Consider the following 26,075-nt stretch of genomic DNA (forward strand, 5'->3'; position numbering starts at 1 on the left):
TTGTTGCCCTTGGTGTCCCTGGCCAGATTTAATTCCATCAGGGCTTTAGCTTTCCTAACCTGATCCCTGGCTACTCAGACAGTTTTTCTGTATTCTTCCCCAGGCTACCTGTCCTTGCTTCAATGCCCTGTAGGTTTCCTTTTCATGTTTGAATTTGTCCAGAAGGTCCTTGTTCATCCGTGCAGGCCTCCTGCCTTTTTTTGCCTGACTTCATCTTTGTTGGGATGTGTTGGGTTGCATCGCTGCTGAGCTGAGAGGAGGTGATCCTTGAATATTAATCAGCTTTCTCGCATGCCTCTTCTCTCCAAGGCTCTATCCCATAGTACTCTACCACGAAATCCTTATGTTCCAAGTTACAGCAAAGTCACCCGGGTTTTACACTCTCCCCTAAATCCTACACTGTACCTTTTAGCAGATTTCAGCTGGAGTTGAACCACTCATCTTACTGTAATACTTCTCAAAGATGCCTGAAAAAAATCATGCACAGTTCTTGAATTCCCTGTTTCATTTTCAACAAAGATCTATCAAGGGAATTCATTCTCTTTCCTAGCCAGAATGTCTCCTCACTCCAGAAAATGGTAGTATAGTCCTGCACAATGTTTTGGTAAAGCTGCCATGGAGCTTTTGTTTGCATAGTTTGGCTCACCACAGCAGAGAGGAGAGGAAAAGGGCTGGAGAAAGGCATCTGTGTTTTGCCACCTGAATAACTGTCTGCAGAGCATGTCGTCAGCCAAGTTGCTGCCTCTTTTTCTCATTGACTCAAAGTAAATATTACTTTGGTTTTGTGATTGAGGGACAAAGAGCAGCAGCAGGAGTAGGAGACACAGATGTTAGATGTAATTTTCCTGTCTTCTTTTATCCCTTTTTTAATAAGCCTCTTCCTCCAGACACATTCCATACTCCTTTTAACTACCAATGCATTATGCTGTTTAGAGTTTCAACTCTGTAGTGAAAATGCCTAAATAGAAAAATGTCTTCACCATTTGGCACTTATAAAACCTACCCTGAGATTTTACTCTAACAGCTTGCAAAGAACATAATATGAATGAAGTGGACATTAGGACAATCCACATGATAATCCATTTTCCTTTCTTTCTCGATAGACACTTAGGAATATGTGTGTATTCGTCTGGAATGTGTTGCCAACCATACAATCAAAGTGAAAGAAAACTCTGGGCTTTCTGTATATTTTAACAGATCTATTTCAATAATTTATATTCTTTAAATTAAATTATCATAGCTATAGGAAAAAGAGAACACCTGATAGAGTTCAGATGAGAAAAGGAAATTATATACTAGGCAGAAGCAGGGATGGACTACCCAAGAGGATTATAGAGTCACTGTCCAAGCATGCAGGGTTGGAACTGTTCAAAAAAATCTCAGCTGGAATTGGAGCTAGTCAGGGATAGGACAGACATCGAGAGTGGCTTCAGTAAGTGTGCCAGCAGCAAATGGAAATGAAGAAAAATGTGATCCCACTGCTCAGTGGGATAGAGACCTAGGGACAGAGGACATGGAAAAGGCTGAGATAGTTTGTACCTTGCTTGGTAAAGTTTGCAACTAGTGGCAGAGACTGGAGGAGCTAAGTAAAGTCCACACCAGAGGAAGACACATGCAAATCAGATGTAGAAAAGTCAGTGGCATTAGGTGGGCCAGATCCAAAAGTGCTGATAGAAGTAGCCACTCTCATTGCAAGGTTGCTGTCAATGATCTTTAAAACATTAGTTAATTTTGGTAGATACCGGAAATTGTCCTTTATGATTGGCTCCATTGATCGGAGAATAGTGAGAACAGTGAATGTTGTATATCTTGATCTTAGAAAGGCCTTCAACACAGTCTGCATAGTATCTTTGTAGCAAATTGGTGAAATACAGGCTGGGTAGATGAACTACAAGGTGGAGGCAAATTGACTGGACACCAGGCTCAAATGGTGGTGATCAACAGCGTGATGTCGAAGTGATGGCCAGTTACTAGTGGTATTCTTCAGGGACTGATGCTGGGGCTGATACTATCTGATGTTTTTATAAACAACCTGGATAATGTGATGGAGTACACCCTCAGAAATGTGTGGGTGATAACAAACTAGGGAAGGTGGTTGGTATGCTGGAACTTAAGGCTGCTGTTCACTTGGACCTCAACATGCTGAAGAAATGAGCTCCCAGAGAACTCATCATGTACAGGAAAGACAAACTCAAAGTTCTGCACTAGGGACTGAATAATCCAGTGCACCAGTCCAGACTGGTCATCAGCTGGATAGAAAAGAGTTCTGCAGAAAAGGACCTTGGGTCCTGGAGGTCAAGTTGAACATAAGCAGGAATTGTGCCCCTGTGGTGAAGGTGGCCATCAGCAAGAGCAGAGTCAGCAGGCTGCAGTAGGTGATTGTTCCCCTCCATCAGCACTGGAGGGGGAACACCTGAAGCACACTGTGTTGGGTCCCCCAGGACAAAAACCACAATGACATGCTAGAGCAAGTCAAGTAAAGGGTCAGAAAGAGGGTTAAAGCCCCCAGGCACATGATGTATGAGGAGAGGCTGGCTGAGAGAACTGGGTTGGTTTGGCCTCTAGAAGAGAAGGCTGAAGGGAGATCTTGCTGTCTGGGGCTGCCTACTGGGACAGTGTAAAGAAGATGGATAAAGATACTTCTTGGAGGTCTGTGATGAGAAGATGAAACATAACAGACACAAGTTGCAACATGGGAAATTCTGATTAAATAAAAGGACACATTTCTTGACCATGAAGGTGGTAAAACACTAGAACAGTTTGTCTGGGAGATTGTAAAATCTCAGTCCTTGGAGACAGGAACTGGACTGGATACATCATTAAGCAACCTGCCCTAATTTCACCTCCTCTGAAGAGCAGTTTGGATCACATCATGTCCAGAGGTCCTTTCTAAATGAAATTATTTTGTGGGTTTATAATAATTTGGTTTTTCATAAGTGATGGTAGTTTAGGTCTTTATCTTCACACTCTCTGAGGCATCATTAAAGAAATCAGTGTCAATACCAAAGGAAGGTAACCACCTGATACCTATAGTTGAGCTCCTGTTGAAAATAAATCTTTAAAAGTAATCCATCATAATTTCTATAATTATTTTAAACCTTTAAGAGTATAAATACTACATCAAACCACAAAAAAAAATATTGAAAAATCCAAGATTTCTTTTATAACGGGGCAGTTGTATTATTTTTTATGTAGCTTTCCTCAACATACTGAATTGCTTCAGTCATTTTGGTAGGAATCATTCAACATTAAAGTAGGAGGAAATCCATCTTGGATGTGGCATATCAATAACATTATTTTCACTCTGCACTTTCCAGTGTGTATTTCCAAGAAAACAAATAATAACCTTTCTTCCAAGGAAATAAGCACAGTTCTTTTACAAATAGCATGTCTTCTTTGGATGTGAGTAATCAATATATACTATCATGTATCTTAAAACACTTTTTAGAGAGCTTTTAATGAGCCTAATGCAATTTTTCACAGTTAAGTCCTGTAACTTGTAATTCAAAAAACATCACATTGACTTTATGTTGAGTCACTACTGTATGAGGCCTTTGCTGCTATGCCTGCTGTGCTTTTGCATAGACATCCAGTGTTTAAGAAATCTCCTTGGCTCTATTTGACTTGATATTAATACTGGGAGGAAGAAAGAATGTTAAGGGTTACACTTCTTAAGGGATTGTTTTGTGGTTTCAGTTCAAAGTTTCATTCAGTTTCTTTGAAAACAAATTGCTTGGGGTTTTCTTTTATTAAAAAGATAGGAGATTGAAGTTAAAGTAGTTTCTGTATATTACTTTCTACACATTTTCTACTGTAGGTGTACCTGGTTTTGAGTGAGTAGACTTGTAATACAGTGAAGGTTGGATGCACTAAGAAAGTTGAATGGCACCACAGCCCAACAGCTGAAACTCATTTCTTCAATTTTCTAATTGTGTAAGGTTAAAGATCAGTTTCTAAAATAATAACTTTTTAATCTTGAGAGAGAGAGAGTTACTAAATCAAGTTTAAAAAAAAGATAACAAAATGATGACCTTTTCTAATGTTCAAGTCTTAGGAGACACATAGACTTCTGTTTTTTTTCCATTTAGTGAAATATTTGCACTCATAATATCTTTAAATAATTGTGGAGATAACAGAAAATGGATTTTGTTGTTATTATTGTTGACTAGAGTTCATTCTAATTTATTATATGGATTTACTCCTAGTATTAATGTAGGTTGAATACACACTGCTGTATGAGTGCTTTCCACTTATAACAGTGTTAAGGGTTGCTAACTTTTCACTTGAACTGCAGGTGCAAATTGTGTGCTGCAGATAAATTCACTCAGATTCTGGAAGGAGAGAATGTGTGTGTTGCACATTGTAGAGATTCTTTGCTATTTCTTTGTAAATTTGGAAAGAAAGTCTGTTGGTGATCTATTTCTATATTTGTGTTTCTAAATAGAAACATGAAAGCTAAATGTTTAAGTCATGACCACTTGAAGAAACAGAAACAAAGTTCTAAGCTAGCACTGAGTTAAAGATGAATTAACATTTTATGAAGCTGAACTATCCAGTTTGCCCAAATGAGTATGTAATTTGAACAGTATATAAATATGCCATAATACAAGCAAATGGCATACTTAATCTATTAAAAAATGGAGGGACTACCAATTGTATCACTATGTTTACTTTTAAAGTATAAAAATGACCATGTGATTTTCCCTCATTATCCTGCCCTTCTTTCATATTGTCTTCATCTAATACCTGGTAAAAATGGCAACTGATAAGAAAAATACCGTGGTACATTTTTTGAGTCACATTCTTTACAGTTATTATAGATTGAAAATTTAACAGAAGAGTAAAAAAATCATTAATCAGTTATATAGTTTGTTATGCTAAGATTTTAAAATTATTTCGTATGTCTTGCTTGGATATGATTCTAATAAGCGTAAAGGCAGCCTTTACTATGAATTTAGTGACTGTTTACAGGGATTCCGTTAAGCCTTACAGAACTTAATTTCATTGCTCAGGTAATATAATTTTATGTAAATTTAACAACAAAAATATGATTAATCAAGGAGAATGTAAGCTTTGCAAAATATAAAAATTATTAACTCTTTAAACATCCAATTATTTTTTTTTTTGTTTACCTAATAAAGAGCAACAATGTTCTTTAAATCCACCTGCCATATATAATGGGCATTCTTAATTTTGACCTATAGCATCATCTATATGGAGATATACTTTTCACCGATGATTGATATGCTTAAGGTAGCTTTTTGAAGCCTGAAAAATAAATTTAAGGTGTTTGAAACCTGGAAGTTACTGCTAACAGAATTTTCAGAATAGACCTTTAAGATGCACTAAATATCTGAATGCACTTCAAGTCAGATTACTTTTCAAGTTTAAATATGTAGAAGAATTTATTAGCAGCAAGGCTCCAACAAAGTCTTTGCAGGCAAGAGATAATTCTGTCTTCTATGTAAATCTCTGGGGAAGTTGGTACTCTCTGTGGTTACAGTTGATACAGGATAGTAGGAGCTAAATGAGAAAATTGGGAATACTGCAGAACGTGAGGTGAACGGCATGAAACTAGAAAGAGTGGTTAAGGTACCTAAACCAAAACGCAGTTCCAAACATGTGCAGGTTACCACAAAGTGATGTATTGTGGTCATACAGACTGTAGCTCACAGTGATTTGGCTTGGGTGATTAGCCACTCAACACTACGTGCTTGCATCTTGGTACCTATATTAACTGGACTAGAGAAAAAAATACTGTTGATTAAAATATAAATCTCTTAGGTGGAAGTTGGTGGCAGTAAATCATGTGAAACTGTAGCTAAATTGATCCAGCAACTTCTATGCTACCATTTTCAATTCAAGTAAATTCACCTTAGTGATACTGTAACCAGAACATCGCAGTACATAAAAATACAAAATAAATTCATGTAGGAGCAGCAAGAATGCCAACTGTATAATCTCCACACTGTACATCTCTTAAAGGCAGTAAGTAGTGATTGAATATTTTATGCTGCTTATATCTTTCGAAGTGTAATTATCTCCAGCAGTCTATAGACATTTCTTATCTTCATGGGGGATTCTCAGTAGAAGTAGCAGTAACTTTGAATATCTAGTGTACATTTCTTCTTTTTGTTATAAAATAGAAAGCTTATGAATAGCATGTATTATATGGGTAGTGTAATGTACAGATTTGCTGCAATTTGATCATTATGTGGCTTTCTGTATTTTTCTATCATATCCAATAAAATAAGAGAGAAATTACTGTTAAGTGTTAGATTGAATAAATTAGCCAAGACTGGTAATAATGATCATTCTTACTGCTTCCCTCCATGTCAGAAAGTGATGTCTGAAACTTGCTGCTCTTGCTCTTGTTTCCAGTTATTTGAAGGAGAACCTTGTCTGAACAGGAAGATCAGGACAGCTTTTGAAATTATTTCAAAACAAACAGAGTTCTTTCTGATTTCATATTTTAGGGTTTAGGTGTATGCATACACCACATTTTTTTTCATGGGAACTTACTTATAAAGGTAATAAAATCTTCATTTAAAAACAGCAAAAGACATTTTTCTTGTTTTTAATTTGTCAGATGATACTCAAAATATTTTAATTTGTTTAACTGTTCTTCTGCCAGGAAACAGAATTGCCTTTGTACTAAGAATCACCAGAGCATAAACCTGTGCATAAATGCTTCATCATAAGTGAATTGTTTCTCAAATGACATATTTTATGTATTTGTGTTCCATTTAATTGTGTTTTTTATATTGACTTTATTGCAATCTCACTGTCCTGATTTATTTTGATCAGTGCCAGTTTCTAAGTAAAGGATTAAAATGTATCTAAGATTTTCTTTTATTTTTAAGTAGTTGTCTTTTTATTATACTTTTCACTCTTCATTTGTGTCTTAACTGGCTGACTACTTTAAAACTCCATTGAAGTCCATTGAAGTAGTCAGGAATTGGAAGTGTTTAACAAGTGGTAAAATGAAGTGGTTTCTGAGGAAAAAACAAAAAAGCAGCCTCTAGCTACTTGAAAAACTGGACTTTCCTCAGTGGAGCACTTGTCTATATAAGGCACACTTTCCATCAGAGATGCTGCTTCCATTTCAGCATAAAATAAGCTACCTTTGTAACATGAATTACCAACCATTTACATCAGTTCTTGTGAAAATAAGGACTTTAGAATACAATTATTTACAAGAAAATAAATTAAATCTTGCTTTTCATCCATTTTTAAAATATCAAGATAGCAAGAGGATCCGGTTTTGCTATTATTTTGTGAAAAGTAATATACATTTCCTATATCAGTAAATTTCTGATGCTCTTGGAATACAAACATATCAAAATACTGAATTCAGTTTATTGTTTGTTTTGTTGTTTAGCGTTTGGTTTGGTTTGGTTTGGTTTTTCTTTTTATGAGCCCACACAAATACTGACAGTGTAAAACCAACAATATCCATGACTAAGCCACCCACCATGCAAGGGAAGTAGTCAAATAAAAGATGGAAATTTATCAGTGCATTGAAGAGATAAGACCTGATTTATTTCTGTTGTGATTTGGACAAGTACAAATTTTAGCATCTGTGTGTGTTTTTTAGACCATTTAACTTAAATTTTTCCCCTTATGCTCCTCCTTTTAAGATGCTGCCATACCCTCACATTAGTATTTAATCTCTTTTTCCCAGCAGACAAGAGTATTTTATTTCAGCTCAAATACCTGAGCAAATATGTATCCTATCTACATAAGAACTTCAGAGACAACCGTGAAGGGGGAGAAATCATTATATTTCACACAGTCTTGCAGCTGTAAGAGACATCAATCTCATCTTCCCTGTAAAAATATTAAATTAGTAAAACCAGTCCATCATGATAATTGTATTTTTTCTTTTCCACCACCAAGACCTTGTTCATCTTATTAGATTTTAGTGTCTGTGTATATGCTTGGGTTTGGAATGTCTACTATGGCTCTTAGGGAAGGTAAGCTTGCAGCAGCAACTTTCAGGCAGGCTGCTATTGTACCTGGTTTGCAACAGGTCTTTTTTCATTGAAGATTTGTATCTCAGAATACTAATAGGTAATTTCTTTTCTGAATATAGAAGTCTTTTTAGATAGTCAGGAATCATTTCTTTTCTGTTGCAGTGTTACCTGAACCAGGGTATGAAAGTTTAGCTATGTAAACAGATACTCTTATTTAGGACATGTCTTGTGTTATTTATTAAGGCTGAAATAATTCCCTATGAATGAAAATCATGCCTGTGTTATGCTTTAATAGTTAGATTTGCTCCCAGTAGCAATATAGTACATACCTGTTTAAAATGTGTAGTCCAGGCGGTATGTGATGTAAGAACAGAGGTGGGCTATTATGTACGTATTTTCTCTTAGCTGAGCTTGGGTACAACCCTGCAGACAATTTGGGAATGGCATAGTCTTTGTGTTTTGCAGGAGATGACTTTAAAAATGGGAGAAATATCATGTTTGTAATTACCTCAGGGAAGGAAAAAAAAAAAAAAATAATAAAAAAAAGAGTAACCATCCTTTGGCACTGAAAAGTAAAAGGAAAGGAAAAAGCTGCCATAGCTGAAGGTGAGACATACCTCAGGGCCCACTGCAGTTTGTTTCAAACAGCTGAACTGGTACCATCACCTTGGAACCTGAAAGCCTGGGTTACAACCCCACTATTTCCCAACTGGAAGGCACAAATGTATTTGGATTCTTTGAATTCTCTGGCCAGCCATTGGGAAAAGTGTCTCAAAACAGTTTTTCTAAGAAGTACACTGTTGTTCACACTAAAATCCACAGCAATCTGAGAGAAGCACTGAATCAACTAAGCTGATAAAAAGAGACAATGCTACTGTAGTCTTATACTTCTTATGCTGTCAGTAGTTTTCTTGTGCGCTATTAAAGACAGTCTGCCTTGCTCCTGTTTCTGCTTATGTCAGTGCCTTCTTAACTGTATTTCCTTTACTTTTTTCTTGGCTGTCATCCATACCATTTAAAACCTCGTAAAATAATATTTCCAAGTTACAGTGTGGCTTGAAGGTTGTTTGTTCACAGCTAGTTTCTCAGCTGTTATCATCTGAGTTTCTTTTGGGCTTTTTCTTACCTAGATTGTTGCATTATCAGCCTGTGTCTTAGCTTGATGACCAACTTACAAACAGTACCATTATAATCAGATGTTCAGATAACCTATTATGCTATACATAACCTATATCTATGGCTAGATCGCATAACCCTAGAATTATTACATAAAAATCTCAGGTGTGCTCCAGGAAGAATTTCTCTGGCACATGGTAAAGGAGGACTGTAGTACTGTATTTGTATTCTTCATACCTCAGGTAGAGGGGTCCTAGAAGCTACTTTTTAAAGAATTCAGTACCATCAAGAACTGGTGGGTACTGAATCACTGTCAATGCACCTAAGTAATGCGAGTTAAGGAATGATAGCATGGAGAGAGACTGAAAAATCTCAGTTTTTTTCCCAAACTAGCTTCAATTAATAAGCAGGACACCTGGTGATAAAATACTTTTAGAGATGAGGGTCTGGCTGAAGACAAGATTTCCAGAGGAGACAAAACAAATCAGGTGTTGCACCACTGGTAGAAAATGCTGCTCAGTTTTATGAGATCTGGTTAAATTTTTCATCATATTTATGAATGACATGTACAGGAAAGATTCTGTGAAGTCCACCGGAGACTTCATTAATGCTAGCCTGTTCTCCCTAGAGGTCTCATGTGTGCCTCAGGAGTGCTAGAAGTACAACATCCTCTTGTTCTAAGCTCTAGCATTAGTAAAGTGTGCTTTTCTGTCTGTATATAGAAACATTTGGGTTCTTTAGGTTAGTAATTTACATTTGTTGGGATAGAATGCACTACCTTGCATTCATCTTCTTTGTTTCTATAAATCAGGGGTCCTCAAACTATGGCCCATGGGCCGGATACGGCCCCCCAGGGCCCTCAATCCGGCCCCCGGTATTTAGAGACCCCCCCCGCCCCCCCCCCCTTCCCCCCCCCCCCCGGGGGTTGGGCGGGGAAACCAAGCAGCCGCAGATGACTGCCTGCCACTCCATCAGCATGTCAGCCCCCTGTTTAAAAAGTTTGAGGACCCCTGCTATAAATGAAACAATGAAGGCAGAAGTAAAGGCTAAATTATTAGAAAATGTGTCATTGAAGAAGTTGGTGACTTGCTCTGCAAACACACTGAGAAAAATTGTAGTTCCCATTCTGGTTTGCCTTCTTGCACTCTACTGAGGTGGGAGACTCTGAATTTGTGTTTATTTTCAGAACAGTTTATGTAGTTGCTAGACATGGGATCCAAATTTCTTGGTAAGCCCCATCCTTAGTCCTCACATTCCCTAATACAGGATTATGACTGGAGTTAAAGAGGCATGACTGCTGAAACTTCCAATATTAGTCCCATTTCCTTCAAATATTTAGTATATGTGTGTGCTTTTTTGAGCATTTATGTAGCTTTACAGAGATGCAATGAAATGAAAAAAACCCTCACATTTTAACTCATGCTATTCATCCCTTCTGCAGTTTGTTTACTTCAGTTTATTTCATGCTCTTGGAACAGGAAACTTCTAGTATTCCGAAGTTACTGCCTGTGTTGCATTTCACACTAAGGGCCCCATTCTGGTCTGACTGAAACAAGCATCAAACTACTACAGTGAATTTGGATATGTAGGTGTGTTGAGCTTTTATTTTAGTGTCTTTTCCTGATTATTGACATAGAAACACCAGCTATAACTTGAGACTAAGTATATTATTATGCACTGAATTTGAAATTTGTTTTATGGGTTCATAATAAAATCTTGCAACTGTGCGATATTTGTAGAATATTTGAAGATTACTTGACCCTTGAACCTCTGCTGATATATATCTTGACAAAGATTTTTATTTCCTCTCATTTTGCATAGCAAGGATTCAAGATGTATGGTTGAAATACCATGCAGAGAGATATCACTGTCAGACTTGAGATCAGCCATTTTTCTATTGATCACTAGATTCTGCAGCTACCCATGCAAGTAGTTGAAGACCATATGGATTACCAGTTGGGTATCTAAAATAATAGTTACTTTTTTCTTTTTTTTTTTAATGAGGTGTACTTTTTTTTTAAAGATGTAAAATACCAAGTACCATCTGTACACAAACATCAGCCCATTATTAATTTACACATAAAAGTAAAAAATAAAATTATAATGATGAGCTGTTCTCAAAAGCTGTGGAGAGAAAAATTTTCTTCTTACAATAAATTTATATTATGTTTCAAAGAAAACTTGAGTCTTTCACATAGGGATACAAAATAAACTCTAATTGTATGTTCAGAATGTAGTATGATATTTAATTCCTAGGTCAGATCGCAGAAACAGGTAATGCATCCGATGTGTAACGACATACTCTGACTGTCTGCTCTTTTGTTATTGTACCATGAACCTGAATGTATTCTTTGTTCAGCTTCCTTTATTATAATGTCTTTGACAGAACCATACCCAAGTGATTAGAAGTGAGGAATAATAGAGCTTTACAGTGGAGAAGAAATACTGTATTTATTTTATAGCTATTTTATTATACTTATTACAGTTTTAAAAATATATATTTTATATTAAAGTGACTTCTAACATAGAAAATAGCATGAATCAAAAGTATAGATTTTCTAATTTTTCTTCCAAGTTTGAATTAAAATCAGGAGCTGAATCTAGAATTTTGGCTGTTCTGTGTTTGGTAGGTCAGAATGAACTCCTGGAAACAAATTTCCTTGAACTTGGAAAAATTTGGGATGAATCCATGTCTGACCTTTGCAGGCTAATCCATCTCTTTAAAGGTTTAAAACATGAAAAATAAAATCATAAGATTCAGATTTTTTATGGAAACTGTCAGAAAAATGTAGAATCACAACATAAGGTAGTCTACCTGACATTAAAGTCCATTTATAATCATAAGCATGAACATTGTTTTAAACTGTCCAAACTGCATTTTATGTGCATTTTGAACATGTACATATTTTCTTGTCAGCAAGAAGATCAGTACAGTGCTGTCCAAATTGTTCATTTCATTATTTAGCCTTTCTAGTGACAACATGACCATCAGCCTTGCTTATAGAACTTCATTTAATTAAAATTTCATTTACCGTAGGAAGGATGAGGAAGTGAATCACGTCTCAATAGGGGAAATCTGGAACGGGAAAGCATGGTTGTTGTGCACTGAAACAACAGCTGCAAGGTACTAGGTCATTTTGAGGTTTGTGTTTGAGGCAGAAGCTTTACCCAAGATGACTCGGACTGGAATTGTCTGTAATGTCCAGGTCCCACCAAAATTACAGAGGCATTACATACACCCAAATTAATAGGCATGAGACTGTATACCTGATCCTTCAAAACCAATGTAGGTGTTCTATACGAGGCTTATCTAGTTATTTTTCCAGGTGCTAAATTTTTTACATTACAGTATGCTTATTACTACATTCTGAAAAAATTGGCTAAGCTATGGCAATAATTTTAAAGCAGAAAAAAATTGCTGTCCGAGAAGGCTGGTTTGTGAGAAGTACATGGTTTGGAAAAACCACCATTCTTCCATCCCTGTGGATAGTGAATTGTTTGTGGAAATTCTCTCTTTGCATAACTGTCTGTTCTCGTATAGCGTGACTAAAATGCCTTGACACCCAGCCGTCCCCCCAGGATGACTAATGCCTAGTGTACACCACTCTTTTTCGTAAAAGAGGAAAGCTTGATTTTTGTAGTTAGGTTAGGAGCAGCTGCCCCCTCCAGCCCAGGACTCCATCCTACCCCAGCCAGTAGACCCAGGGACCTGGGCTCTCTGCCCAGGCTGAGACACATAGCTGCTACTTTCCTGTGTGCACGTTCAATCAGTAGCAAAGTACAGAATGTGTCCCAGAGGCTACCTGTGTGCTAATATATTGTATGTCAAGAAATTATACTTCTGATATAGTGAAGTTGAGAATCAAATATCGAAATGCCTCTGTGGTTGGTTCTCAAATGCTATCAAATTTTGGTAGTAATTGTTAGAATATATTGCTGAATCTAATCACACATGGCTTAGTACTGATTTGGTTCATACTGGTTTTGATGTGAATTGTGGCTCAAGGTTTTGATCTTATTTTTCAGTTAGTGCTTGAAGGATGGTGGATAATCTTTCATTATATTCAGATATATCCATATAATATCCTTGGCTTTGCTGGGTTTACATGAGTGTTACTAAGAGTTTACCTCAGTGTTGGTAACCTCGAATTTAATACTTAAAAGAATTGTGGAAGTGCTTTGAACTGGAAGATGATACACAGGTTTCCTGCACAGCTCTGCCAATGCACCCAAGTTCTGAATGACCATATGCTTGGTGTTAGTTTGGGGTTCTGTCTGAGGAGAGTTATAGGGTAGTTTCAGTGACAGTTTGAAAAAAGGACAATTATACTGAAAGAGTGAGCTATTTAAATGTAATTGGAGGAAGCACCTAACAGGAACATGTAAATGTTGTGCTTGCATCCACCAAACAACAGAGAAATAACTTGCAATTTCTGTTTCTCTGTACTGTTGTCTGTGAAGCCTCAGATTAATCAGTTTGATCAGTCACTGGAAAGAACAAGTTAAAAAACACAGCAGGCAGGTTTCTGAAAGACCTGTCCTCTTTTCCTCAGAGAAGTCACTAGCCATTGCACATGCTGGGAAAAGAATATAAATCCTGTGCCTACCGAAATAACAGTTCCCACAGTCTAGGATTAACACAAGTTTGGTGGGGAGCAGTTGGAATGATGAAATTACTATGCACTAGTTAGGTAATTAGGAGGTTTTCCTTCTCCATCTGATGTTTATTAGTGTGAGGGTGTTATTTATCTTTCTCATAGCAGTTTATGACTCCCTGTGATAATGTCACAATTTTGTTTTAAAGGTGATATGACCTCAGGACATGTTTTTGCCCAGTTTCTTCAAATACCTGTCAGAGCTAACTTTTAGCATGGTCACTGCTTAATTACTATAACATGCTTGATTAATTCTGTGGTGCCACTGGTGAACTCTGAAGTGAGTGCTTACTGAAGTGAGTCAAGGAAATTTAGGAGCTACCAGCACTAAGGTTCACTGATAGGCAAGATTTTTAGAAATGTTTTAAAAATCTTACGGGTCATATGACTGTTCTGGCAAAGCCTTTCAGTTAAAATGGCTTTTAATTGTATTTTGGGGAAGGCTTATGTGTATCTGGGTTTTTTTTAGAAACAAGTGCCACATTAAGCAGCATCTGCCCTCAAGCCCCAGCTACTTGTTTCTGCCCTTTAGTCATTGCCCTCTCTTTTAGCCAATCCAGCTATTTGTGTGGCACAAGATAAACTGTATTCAGGAACAGAATTTAAAATTACTTTTGTTCCTTTTTCCTGCTGCTGTTCAAATGATATCAATTTGATAATGTGTTATTCTCCTGTCTCCACTAGTGAAGAAGGTAGTAAGGCATTGAGGATTGGCAAATTGGGTAGGAAATTGGGAGAAGGAATAGGAGCTGTATAATCTGTTTTAGGTACCAAAACAAATGTGTGTGATTTTTTTACCCTTGTCAGCCAAGAGCTGCATGGTTACTCATCTTCCTAGCTGAAATCTATAAAACCATTATGCATTTTTCAGACTTTTTACATGCTTTGCCAATAAACTGTTGTTAGTCCGTCCCTCTCCCTGCTCTCAAACAGATTCTGTCTAAATTATTTTCTTGAAGCTTTTCCAGGGAGTTCATTGTTAAAGATTTACAAGTACTGAATGAGGCTCTCCGCTGTCTTATAGAGGATATTTTTCGCAAGTAAATTGACACATTCACTTCTAAAGGGCATTCAGTTAAACAATTACATGCAAACATCCTCTGTCTCCCTGTGTTTTAGCCTGACTCAAGACACTAATTCATTCTCATCTCTTTTAAACTGCCTTCAGAAAGACAGGGAAATGAATGTATTCAGAGCAAAAATAAAAATACTACAGAATGTCCTCAGATTCCTCAGAAGTGGGCCAGGACATTAGATTTTAGGGCTGGTTTTAAGTTTACAGAAGGTTTGCAGTACACATATTCATTGCTCAGGAAGCCTATTTCTAGTGAATGCTGAACTGGAAATTCACTTTCATGGAATACATGGAATAATTTTTTCTCAGAAAAAAACTGAGAAATGGGAATGTGATTCCTAAAATATAGCCAAGGAGATTATTCCCTTTTCTATTCCCTTAATGTTTGTATGAAGAGAGAAGTAATGAGAAACATGAATAGAGGGCTGGGGGAGGAGAAAGGTAGCAGATTTCCATCCTGTAGTCAAAAATTATTGACAGACTTATCAGCTGTACTGTATAAATTCTTGCAGTAGTTACCAATGACTTAAATCAATAACACTGCAATGTAATCTAATAACTGTACAATATTTCCTTCCCACCTTGCCTTTTTCTTCCGCAAGCTAGAAAACATGTCTTTTCCTATGAAAAAAATACTGGCTTGAGTAATCATATATGAAGTTAATAATGTGCTTTATTCTGCTGCTCTGCAGGGTTTCCTATACAGATGAACGACTCCGATCACTCGCTGTTTCAGCATTCATTTCAAGGATGCATGCAGTTTATTCACGTGGATGATCAGCTGGTGGATTTGCATGCAGTGGAGCAAGGCCAGCTGGGAAGCTTCGCCAATGTCACCATTGACATGTGTGCCATTATTGACAGGTAAGTTGTTGAGTCATCTCTGATACTCTATGTCCTGCATATTCTGAAATTATACAGTTATAGAGAAAAGGTTGTTCTGATACTGTCAGTGGTTGTGTCACGGCAGTCCTACCTTTTTAGCAGTGGGAATTATACTTAGACGATAGTGTTGATGCCTTTAAGTTGTAGATTGTGCAGAGGAGAAGGTGAAAAGCTCTTGTAAGTCAAATTCAGCTCACAGGTCAATAGTACAGCTGCTTTGAATAGAGGGAACTCTTACAAAAAGTCACAGATTTTCTCTATTTCTTACATGACTTATGGAGATCTTTTTGCAAGTGGAAGGTCTGCTTCCTGGCTTCAGTGCCTTCTGGCTTCACTGAATTCTTCAGAGAACTGAAATAGGTCCACATGTTTGCACAACTGTGCATGTAATAAATGCTCAAACTTTATTAAAATAATGCTTAAGTCATGGTGGTGTTTTTTTTTTTTTTTTTTTTTTCCAAACTGAGTAATTCAGAATTATGGTAGGCTTTTGCTTTTGCTGAAAAGCCCTACCTTTTCAACCACTTATCTGTGTTAATATCAGTTGCTGCTGATTAAGTGTTTCTTCTTTGTCAGTAAAAAAGAAAACACTAGGAGAGAGAAGGAAAGAGCAAGTAGCCCAACTCCTGAATGCAGGCAATTTGGCTCATCATGAGAATTACCTACATATTAAATCCATTGCAAGTCTGCTGGAAAGCTGAAAATGGCTTTTTTTTTTTTAATTCTGCTTTGAAAGAAGCATAGATTACAAGAACCTAGAACCCTAGAATAATTCAGGTAGCAAACAGTCACAGGGATTCTTGTGGTCCAAGCACTGCTCAATGCAGGTCCAACTTCAAAGCTATGTCAAGTTGTTCAGGGCCAAGGACCAGTCAAGTCTGAGTATCTCCAAGGAAGGAGATTCCACTGGCTGAGTGACTCTGGATATTGTCAGAAAAGATCTGAATTGTTATGGTAAAGAAATGCATGTGCTTTTAATTTCCTACTTTAAGTTAAAGGAATCTCAGTGAGAGAAATGCTAGTGTGAAAAAATGAAATATGGCATACTGCTACGGTCTTGCAAAATGCTTTCCCTTCCTGAAATGTAAACATCAGATTTCATTAAATAAGTTGTGGTGGGTTCATCACGGCCAGCAGCCGGACACCCACCCTACCTTTGACTCAATCCCCTGTCCCAGGAGATGGGGAGAAAAATAGAAGGAAGGCGAAAAGATTTGTGGATTAAGATGTCCATTTAATAAGAGAAGCAAAACATGCATACACAAGTAAAGCAAAAAGAAGCATTTGTTCAGTACTTAGATCAGCAGGGAGATGTCCAGCTGCTTCTTGAGAAACAGGGCCTCAGCACATATAATGGCTGTTTGGGAAAAGAAACTCCGTAACCCTAAACATCCTCCCTTCCTCCTCCATTCCCTGAGTTTTTACTGCTGAGTGTGATGTTGTGTAGTGTGGGATACTCCTATGATCAGTTTGGGTCAGCTGTCCCAGCTGTGTCCCCTTCTAACCTCTTGCCCACCCCCATCCCCCTGGCCTTTGCAGGGGAGGGTGTGGAGAGAAAGCCTTCACACTGTGCAAGCCCTGGTCAGCAGCAGCTGAAGCAGTGGTGTGTTACCGACACCGCTTTAGCCAGCACTGAGGGGCACAGCACCATACGGGCTGCTGTGAAGATTAACTCAGTAACTTTATCCCAGCCAGACCCAGTATACTTACATATAGGAATATATATGTACAAATATACTATTATAATAAATCAAGGTAATAATGATGATGATGATGATAATCATCATCATCATCAATAATGTCAGTGTGAAGGAGGATGCTTTGTGGCGTACTAGTGAGTTGTTCTGGCATGTCAGGCTCCTTTAGATTGCAGCTTCTCATGGACCTGTAGAGGGCTGAAGTCATAGTGGAAAGAGGCAGTGAAGAGCTGCTGTCATAGGGAAGAAGTTTGTTCGCTCTGTCTCCTCACATACAACTGAAATTAGGCTTCCTGTGGTTCGCAGTTGGTACATTGAATTGCTTAGTTTTATTTTGAATATTTGTTTTCAGAAATGTAAACTGCCTTGGAAGAAAGGATGTGAAGATACATCTAATTAAGTCTCTGCTTTTTCCCCAGTGGATAAATATAAGCTTATCTGACAGTTTGTATTGATCCCACTTATGTCAGTGTCGATTAGAAATAATTCCATCATCATAGTGAAGTTAATCAGAATTAGGCTTTCACAATGTATTACAATGTAATTACAATTAACTGACAATCTAAGTTAATTAGAATTGGAGCTTTACAGTGCAATTTTAAAAAATAGAATTTAAAGCTTCCTGTATGTCAGGCGGCTTACTTTTGAAGCGAATGTCTTATAGATGTTACTCTTTATAAGGCATTTCTTTTCATAACATATGATAATATATATTCACATATTTCATACATCATAATTCCATATGCCATATTATATTAAATGCCTATTACTATATTAAAATATTATTATGCTTTATATCTTTAATATGCATTTTATATTAGATTTATTTGATATAGTTCATAGATATAGAACTATAAACAACGGTGGTTTATATATGTTTATGTATGTATGTTTCTTTAGATAATAAACATATTCTCACTCTGTTTCTCTCTTCTGCCACCATGGACTCTGATATCCTCATTATATAAATTAAACCTATATGTCTTACATCTATGCTTTCTAAGCACTGGAAGATTGTGTTGCAAGCAGAGTAACAATTGTATAATGATAAGACATTAGAATAGTGTCCAAATAATTTTCTTAGAGTTGGCTTTGGTTTTTTTAAGGATTAAGGATTGAGGTGTAATCTAGTTCGTTGTTTTCCCGTGATCAAGTTTATTTCTTTCTAGTTTGCACTTTAAAACAAATCCTTTGACTAAGAAGTAATAATACCAAGCTTTTGATCTGACTGGATTTTCATGGCTGTCTTACTAACATCTGCAAATAAGAGTTTACAAGCACTTCTGTTACAATATGCCACTATATTTAACAGTTTTATGTGGCTTTCTTTTAAAGGATCCAATATGTGTTATATGTTAGCTTAATTTCATTTCCTTTGAAATGGGAAGGTACTTGTGGCCATGACACCGGGATCCTCCTGCTTTTTTTTTTTTATCTTGTTTGGCTCTGATTCATAAAGGCTTTGGTCATCATCAACATGGAAATTGCTTTCATAGTCACACTTCAGTGAAGACCCCCACTGGGCAAAAAGATAAGCTGTCACATTGAATTATTCTTACTGCAGACTTCAGCCATTTGGTTGGGAGGAAAAAATGTTAAGTTGTAAATAGTGGCATTTTTCATCATTAGCCAGAGTGGATAGCAAGGAGAGGACAGTTCTCTCTATGAGAACATTACAAAAGATACTGAGGGTGGTGAGTTCTCATGTTGCACTTGCCTGGAGGTAACTGCTTCCAAAGTCCCAGGCTCTGCCAGGATAAACAACTGTCCCATATGGAAAGGGTTTCTGAGTTTTGGTTCCAGTATTTTTTAAGACATTAGAAGAATGGTCATGCTAGAGTATTGCACTTGTACTTGAGAGACAAAGGTGTTGAACCCATGTCTTCTTACTTTCAGTCTTCCTCTCCTCACATGAACATTTTGCTACTGCAAAGACTACAAGATGAGATCTTATTAAAAGGGAACAGCAAAGCTAAGGAACGTTCTCTTTTTACCAGTGGCAAAATAGTGTAAATGCATGTGATTCCATGTTTATATCAATTACAGGCAGTTAAAATGCTACTGAGAAAAAATAATAATCCCTTTTTCTGTATCTTAATTAACTTTAATATTATTAGCAATGGAAGTTGCATTGTTGTCACAGTGATCAACATGCTGTACTGCTTGTGACAGCACAGGTCTCTCTACACCTCCTTTAACTTATCATTAACAAACTAACGTTGTTACACTCCAGATGATACAGTTGTACTTTAGGATTTTAGCATGGGACATTCAACAGGAATTATTACAACTAATTTATCCCAGCAGTGTCAGAGAATTCTGAAGCTTGTCTGACGTTATTGTGGCTAGAATTATGGATTTTAATCACAAAATCATAATAAGAAGGTACTAAAATTGTTCCAAAATCTAGTGTCCAATCTGTCATTGCAGATTAGGCAGAACATATGCCAATTTTAACGAAAATCTCTGTGTATCATAAAAGGTGAAATGACAGAAGTGGGGGAAAAAACGCAGTACCAAGAATTTTAATTTAGCTGCTTCTAGTGTTTTATGAATGTGTAAATTGTGTGATTGCCTTTGTAATACAGTGAGATGAATTAGATGCCAATTTTTGATAATAATTTCACATTAAAGAATTCATGTAAGTAATCAGATATGTGCAGCAGAACATTTCTGGGTGATTATCGCTTACCTGCTGTGGTGGTACACTGTATGACAGCCAGCATTCAGCTTTAATCCCACACAGCCACATGCTCTAGACTATGTGATCGCCAATCAAAATTTGAAATAAATCATTTAAATAACAAAACACAGCAAGCATATCGGTGCATGAAAATGGCCATAATGTAACTGGCAGCAAGACAGAATCTCTTTGGAATTTAAAATCATCATTGCAAGTAGTCTTACAATTCTTCACTTCTGGCTCTTAGCATGAACTTTAGGCTTCTGGCCTTCCTCTCTGTTCTCTCCCTTCCTCTGCCAGTTCAGTGGTGAGGCAGACAGTGAGGAATAAGACATCATCCTGTAGTACACTCATAAGAAGCATAAGATATACTAATATCCAGACTGGAAGGAAAAAACACCTGCTTTACAGTTGAGTTGTTCCCAAGACAAATTCACAAAAAGGAAGTAAAATAGGACTGGGGAAGAGCTGAAACCATACCATGACTTCAGCCTGCAGACGCTCCTGGCCGTATGGCTGGAAGCCACTTCCTACATGTGTGCTCTCCCTCTGCTGGCCCTCTCATATTTATTTTTTTTTTTTAACTATGAAAAAAATGCCTATTCTCTCACTTTTTAAAAGAATAAAAAAAAATAAAGAGGAAAACACTGTAAAAATAGGGGAAAAGGAGGCAGGAAAAAAGGAGACACACTAACAAATTGAATTAATTGGGTTTTCCATTGTGTTCATATACATTCTCCCTTGCATGCAGCTGGAAAAATTTGGATAATTTGCAAAACTTAACAGAGAATGAGTCCAATGAGAACTAAAATATAAGTTGTTTTAGAGATAAGATACTGATATAAAAATAGTTGCTTGACTGAAGATGTCTATGCATCACTTTGATATACACAAGAAGCTGGCTGGACATTCCTGCTGTCATTAGTTTAGAAGTGAGCTCCCCAAGACAGCAACACAAAAAATGAAGATGATGCTGATTAGATCATGGAAGTTTCCACACAAAAAAACAGCACCAAGGGATGGAGTAGGACTGAATGGACAGAAGGCAGAAAACATGTGAAGTTCCCTGTGTGAAACAGTAGGACTAATGACCCAGATTGTTAAAGAACTAAAAAGTGTAATCAGTAGCTGTCTAAGCAAGTTAGGATAGTTTCAAATCCAGGTGATTTGAACACTATTTTACTTTTATGCTTTTGACATACTGATTTTTTTGAGATGGTGGTGGGCATACTTCTAAAACTCTTTAAAGTCACTTTGTGGGTTACATATCATCCTATATCTGTATGCGTAAACATTTTAAAATCTCCAAAATCCTTATTTGTTATCTTCTATTTAATCTTAGATAAACTCTGAAAAGGGGGGGGGGGGGGGGGGGGCGGAAATCTTCTTTCATTTTAACACCATTAAATATTAATCCATCTTTCTATTATGAAAAATGTATGCCACTGAAATAATTTTCTAAAGCAAGTGGATTATTTCTTCATATTATGTACTTGTTCTTGCTAACATAAAAGCTAAGATAGTAAACATTTAGGTATATTTCTGAGGGGCAGTAGTATGTAAAACAGAGCCTGGACAATCTGACAGCCAACAGGGGTGCTGGCTAGGCTGCAGGGATGGTCCCTACCACAGCCCAAGAGAGGAGGAACAGCCCGGGGTCTGTCCTCGGGAGCCCAGCGGCAGAGGAGGTGTCAGGGACGCCCAGCAGCTGTGCCCCGTGCATGGCCACCAAGGGCAGGGACAGCTCCCCGGGCCTCCCGGGCACAAAGCCCAAAGCCTTTCCTCCCAGGGGGGCTGGGCGGGGGCTGGGGTGGCGCCTGGGGGGCTGTGTCACCCCTTTGTCACCCGTGTCACAATGCCATCACCTGGCAACGCAGCAGTCACAGTGCCCCGGGGGAGTATAAAAGGGGCATCGTCGAATGTCCCCTGGCCAGAGCTGGCCTGGCACCGGCCCGAAGACACCCGAGAGGAAGGCCTGGAGGGGCCGGTGGGATTCCCTGGGGGCTGAGGGAGGAAGGCTGGAGCCTGGATGAGGCTGCTAGCAGGGCCACATTCAAAGCTCATCTGAGGTCTGGAAATCCTTCTCAGCTGGACAGACCTGGCAACACCAAGGGAATGCCTTCTTGAGGAGCGCTGCAGAGCTCACCATCCTTGTTCCTCATGAAGCCAGGGGCAGTGGCCGTGAGTTATGGGATGCAGAGATATTGCCAGGGGTCCCAGAGCTTTGGAGCAGCCACTGGTGCCCTGCCAGGCACAGGAAGGATTCTTGTCCCCCCAGGTCCATCAGGCCAGGGGTGTTTGGTCACTCTTGGGAGCCCCTGAGGTGGCTCCGGGCTGAGGGAGAAGAGGGCTGGGGCATCTCCCGGGAGGCGTGCCCAGCCCGTGGGACGAGGAGGCCGGTCTCGCTCACGTGCTCAGGGAACAGCTGATCGCCAGCGCTGCCTGGGGTCAGGAAGGAATTTTCCCCCGGGGCACATTGGCACTGGCCCCTGGGGGTTTTTTGCCTTCCTCTGCAGCACTGAGCTCGACCACTTGCCAGGGCTCCTGCGGTCCCTTGGGCCAGGTCACCGCCTGCTGCTGGTGCCCCACGAAGGTGGCCTCTCGTGCCCTGCAGCTGGGGGGAGGAAGGCTTTTTTTCCCCCGCGGTGGGCGAGCAAGTGTCCCTGCCCGGGGTTTTTTTGCCTGCCTCTGCAGCACCGCGCAGGGCCCCTGGCCAGGGCTCCTTTGGGCCATTCTGGCCAGGTGCCTGCTGCTGGTGCCCCACGAAGGTGGCCTCGTGCCCCCATCCGGGGGGAGGAAGCTTTTGAGGCTGCCAGGGGGCCCCCAGCGTGGCCCCCGCGGGTTGCTGCTTTTCCTCGGTAGCACTGAGCACAGCCCCCGGCCAGGGCTCCTCGGGGCCCTTTCGGCCAGGTTCTTGCCCGCTGCCCTCGCACCCCCGAGGCACCCCCGTGCCCTGGCGCTCTGGCTCTCTTGCCCATCGCAAGCCTTGGCAGGAGCCAGCTCTGCTCTGCCCTCGGCTCCCTTTCCCCTGGGCTTCTGCCTGGTGCCAAACAGCCTCCGCCTGGCCGGGCTCCAGGCTCGCTGCCCCATCAGGAGCTGCCACTTTCCAGCTCTCCCATGTGCAAGGCAAGCTCAGGGCAGGCACGAGAGCGCTTTCCATGCATCCCTGGCCAAGAACAACAGCGGCAGAGCTCATATGCAAATGAAAAAAGTGTGCTTTTCATCGATATGGGCCATACTTTTTAAAATACCTCATGGCACCTCAGATCACCACCTTTTTCCTCTTTTGTGCATGGTCAGTCCTGGGGCTCATTCATGAAGCTCTCACTCTTCAGCAAGCAGGCACTGCTTGGCCTGTGTCCCTGCTGCTCCTCTCTGTGGCTCTGTGCCTTTCCCATGCCAGGCTGCAAGGGACGGGTTTTCCAGCTGAACTGAGGGATGCACCAGCCTGCTCCTGGCTACACACGTGCGTTGTCTCAGTGCTTGTGAGCATTGGCTCTATATCAGAATCAGAAGAATAAAATCCTGTTTCTACTTGTAACCTTTCAGATTTGTGCCCTTAAAAGTGTTTATGGAGCCAAGCAATCCCTGGCTTTTCAGGCTAATAACAGTCTTATTCAACTCATGGTGAGAGTAAGAAATGGAATGGAATGGGAGTATACTAGTGTTGGAAGGTACCTACTACAGCCATCTCATTGAACTGCCTGATGACTTCAGGGCTGACTCGATGGAAAGTATGGTCTTAAGGGCATTATCCAAATGCTTCTTAATCACTGAAAGGGATGGGGTAATGTCCATCTGGCCAGGAAGACTGGTCCAGGGTTTGACCACCCTCTTTGTAAAAATTTCTTTCTAACGTCAAATCCAGTCCTCTCTTGACAGACACAGCTTTGAGCCATTCCCAGGCATCCTGGCACTGCGTACCAGGGGGAACAGCTCAGCACCTCCTTCTCCATGTCCCTTCTTCAGGCAGCTGTAGAGATCACCGAGGTCACCCCACAGCTGCCTTCTCTCCAAACTAGACAAACCTAGGGTCCTCAAACATGCCTGAGAGGCCATGCTGTCCAGCCCCTTTCCCAGCTCTGTTGCCCTTCTTGGGATGCATTCACACACCTTAATATCCTTTTGGAATGGTGGTCTTCAGTTTACAGGATTGCATTCCCATTCTGTGATCCCCCACCGCATGGGATCACCATTAGAACAGCCACAGTGTATGTCTGGATGTTCTATTTGTGCATGAATTTGCCTTGCGGTGTACTTTGCAAAAAGGAAAGCTTGGCCTTAAAATGCATGGGGTACCTATTCGTTTTCAATTTTAACTCTAAACATAGATTTCAGCTTCTAAATTCCATGTAATTTAGAATCCTTGATACTTAGACTTTTTCCTAAAAGCCCTCTGCACAGAGGGCACTCCTGGAAAGGGAACACATCTCTAGCCTTCCTCTGCCTGCTGATCTATCAGATCCATGCTTGGACACGTTCCAAGGGGCCTGTCTTAACCCATTGAACTTGCATCAGGATGTTGAGATTCTTTTGCCAAATAGAAGTAGTCTGGCAGCTTTCTGCACATATTGCATCAGTTGTGCAAAGTAATTACCAAATGTCTGCTAGAAGATTGTTTTTCATGGATTCTTTTATTAATATAAAAATCCCAAACAATGTAGTTCCTTTCCTTTGTGTCTGAATAACGTCAGCAGTATAGTCAAGAGCTGAACAGTTCTTCCCCGGATGAATTATCATGCCTGGAAGAAGTGCATGATCGCACATTCCCATTCCGTGCTCATCACAGGTAACTGTAATCCCTGAGCTGACGTGGGAGACTGTGCAGTTGATTCAGAGGCATATGAGATTGACTGACGATCAAACCCTCTTACTCTTCTTTATTCCTAACAACTCCTGTGTGAGTGACCCTTAGATATGGCTGGGAAAACTTTATTTTTCCACCCTTGCATTGTCAAATCTCATGACCTGCTTTAGCCAGCATGGCTGTGAGTCAGTGTGTTGCTCAGGAACATGCTGGAAGCTCCACATTATGGATTTTCATGTTCAGTGCATTCTAGAGGAGGGATTGATGCTTTAGAGGCACACATCTATCTACATTTACTAATCTGACAAGATTAGTAGGGCAATAATTGGAAGAAAATTTGTCAAGTGGCAAACTTTTAAAATCTTATTTAGATGTTACAAGCTGTTTTGGCAGAATCTCAGCTTTTTTGCTGTCTGCTGCCACATCACTGATATAGGAACAGGTTAGTCAAATGGAGTAATTTATAGTTTATGAATGTCATGACCAAAAGCTTTATGTGGAAATTCATTGCTTGTTTTTAATTAGATGTATTAGTTTACTCAGGGGACTTGCTTGAATGTGCAGCTTATATTACATTCTTGCTTTGTTATTGTTTTATACTTACCCTCCTGTTGGGAAGATGTGAGCACTTAGCAGATATCTACAAAGCTTGGTCTTAGACATGAAATTTATACTCTCACAAGACTAGATCCTGTAATAACGCTGTTGAAACAATAACTCTCTGGTTACTCAGCTGAGTTTTGAAGCCAAAGGGCTTTGATGACTGTCTCAAGTTGTTCTTCACTTAGTGCTTTTCATCAGTTCATAACTGAAAAAGATAGTATGTATGCAGATTGCTTATTTTTATGTGATTAAAATAAAATTAAAATTTTATGTGATTAAAATACTTTCTCCTGAATGAACAGTGCTATTCTTAATGAAGTGATCACTATAGGATGATTCCCAAAAATAAAAAAAAATGGTTTGTCATATCAATTTTAAAGTTTACTGAAATTTTAACCAGTGCAAAAAATCATAACGTTGTTTCAAGAACTTTTCATGTCGCTACTATCACTTTTAGCCTTCAAATAAGACTAAAATTGCATCATCCTCTCACTTGCATTTATGTTTATTAAATATGAGTATCTCTAATATTAATATTATTCATTCTGCTGTTTTCACCCCTCTTAAAAGAAAATGGA

The 26,075-nt window shown here is 39.2% G+C and overlaps 1 protein-coding gene across 1 annotated transcript in view; it reads left to right on the top strand.

Moving 5' to 3' along the window:
* The window catches only part of CNTNAP2 (contactin associated protein 2), a 1,227,711-nt gene that overhangs the window by 755,787 nt on the left and 445,849 nt on the right, over positions 1-26,075 (top strand). The window contains exon 11 of the mRNA XM_080386067.1: positions 15,515-15,686. Coding sequence (XP_080242193.1) covers positions 15,515-15,686 — 172 coding nt within the window. The remainder of the gene's footprint in view (positions 1-15,514; positions 15,687-26,075) is intronic.

Source organism: Falco punctatus (assembly GCF_963210335.1).
Source record: "Falco punctatus genome assembly, chromosome: 4".
Classification (NCBI taxonomy): Eukaryota; Metazoa; Chordata; class Aves; order Falconiformes; family Falconidae; genus Falco; species Falco punctatus.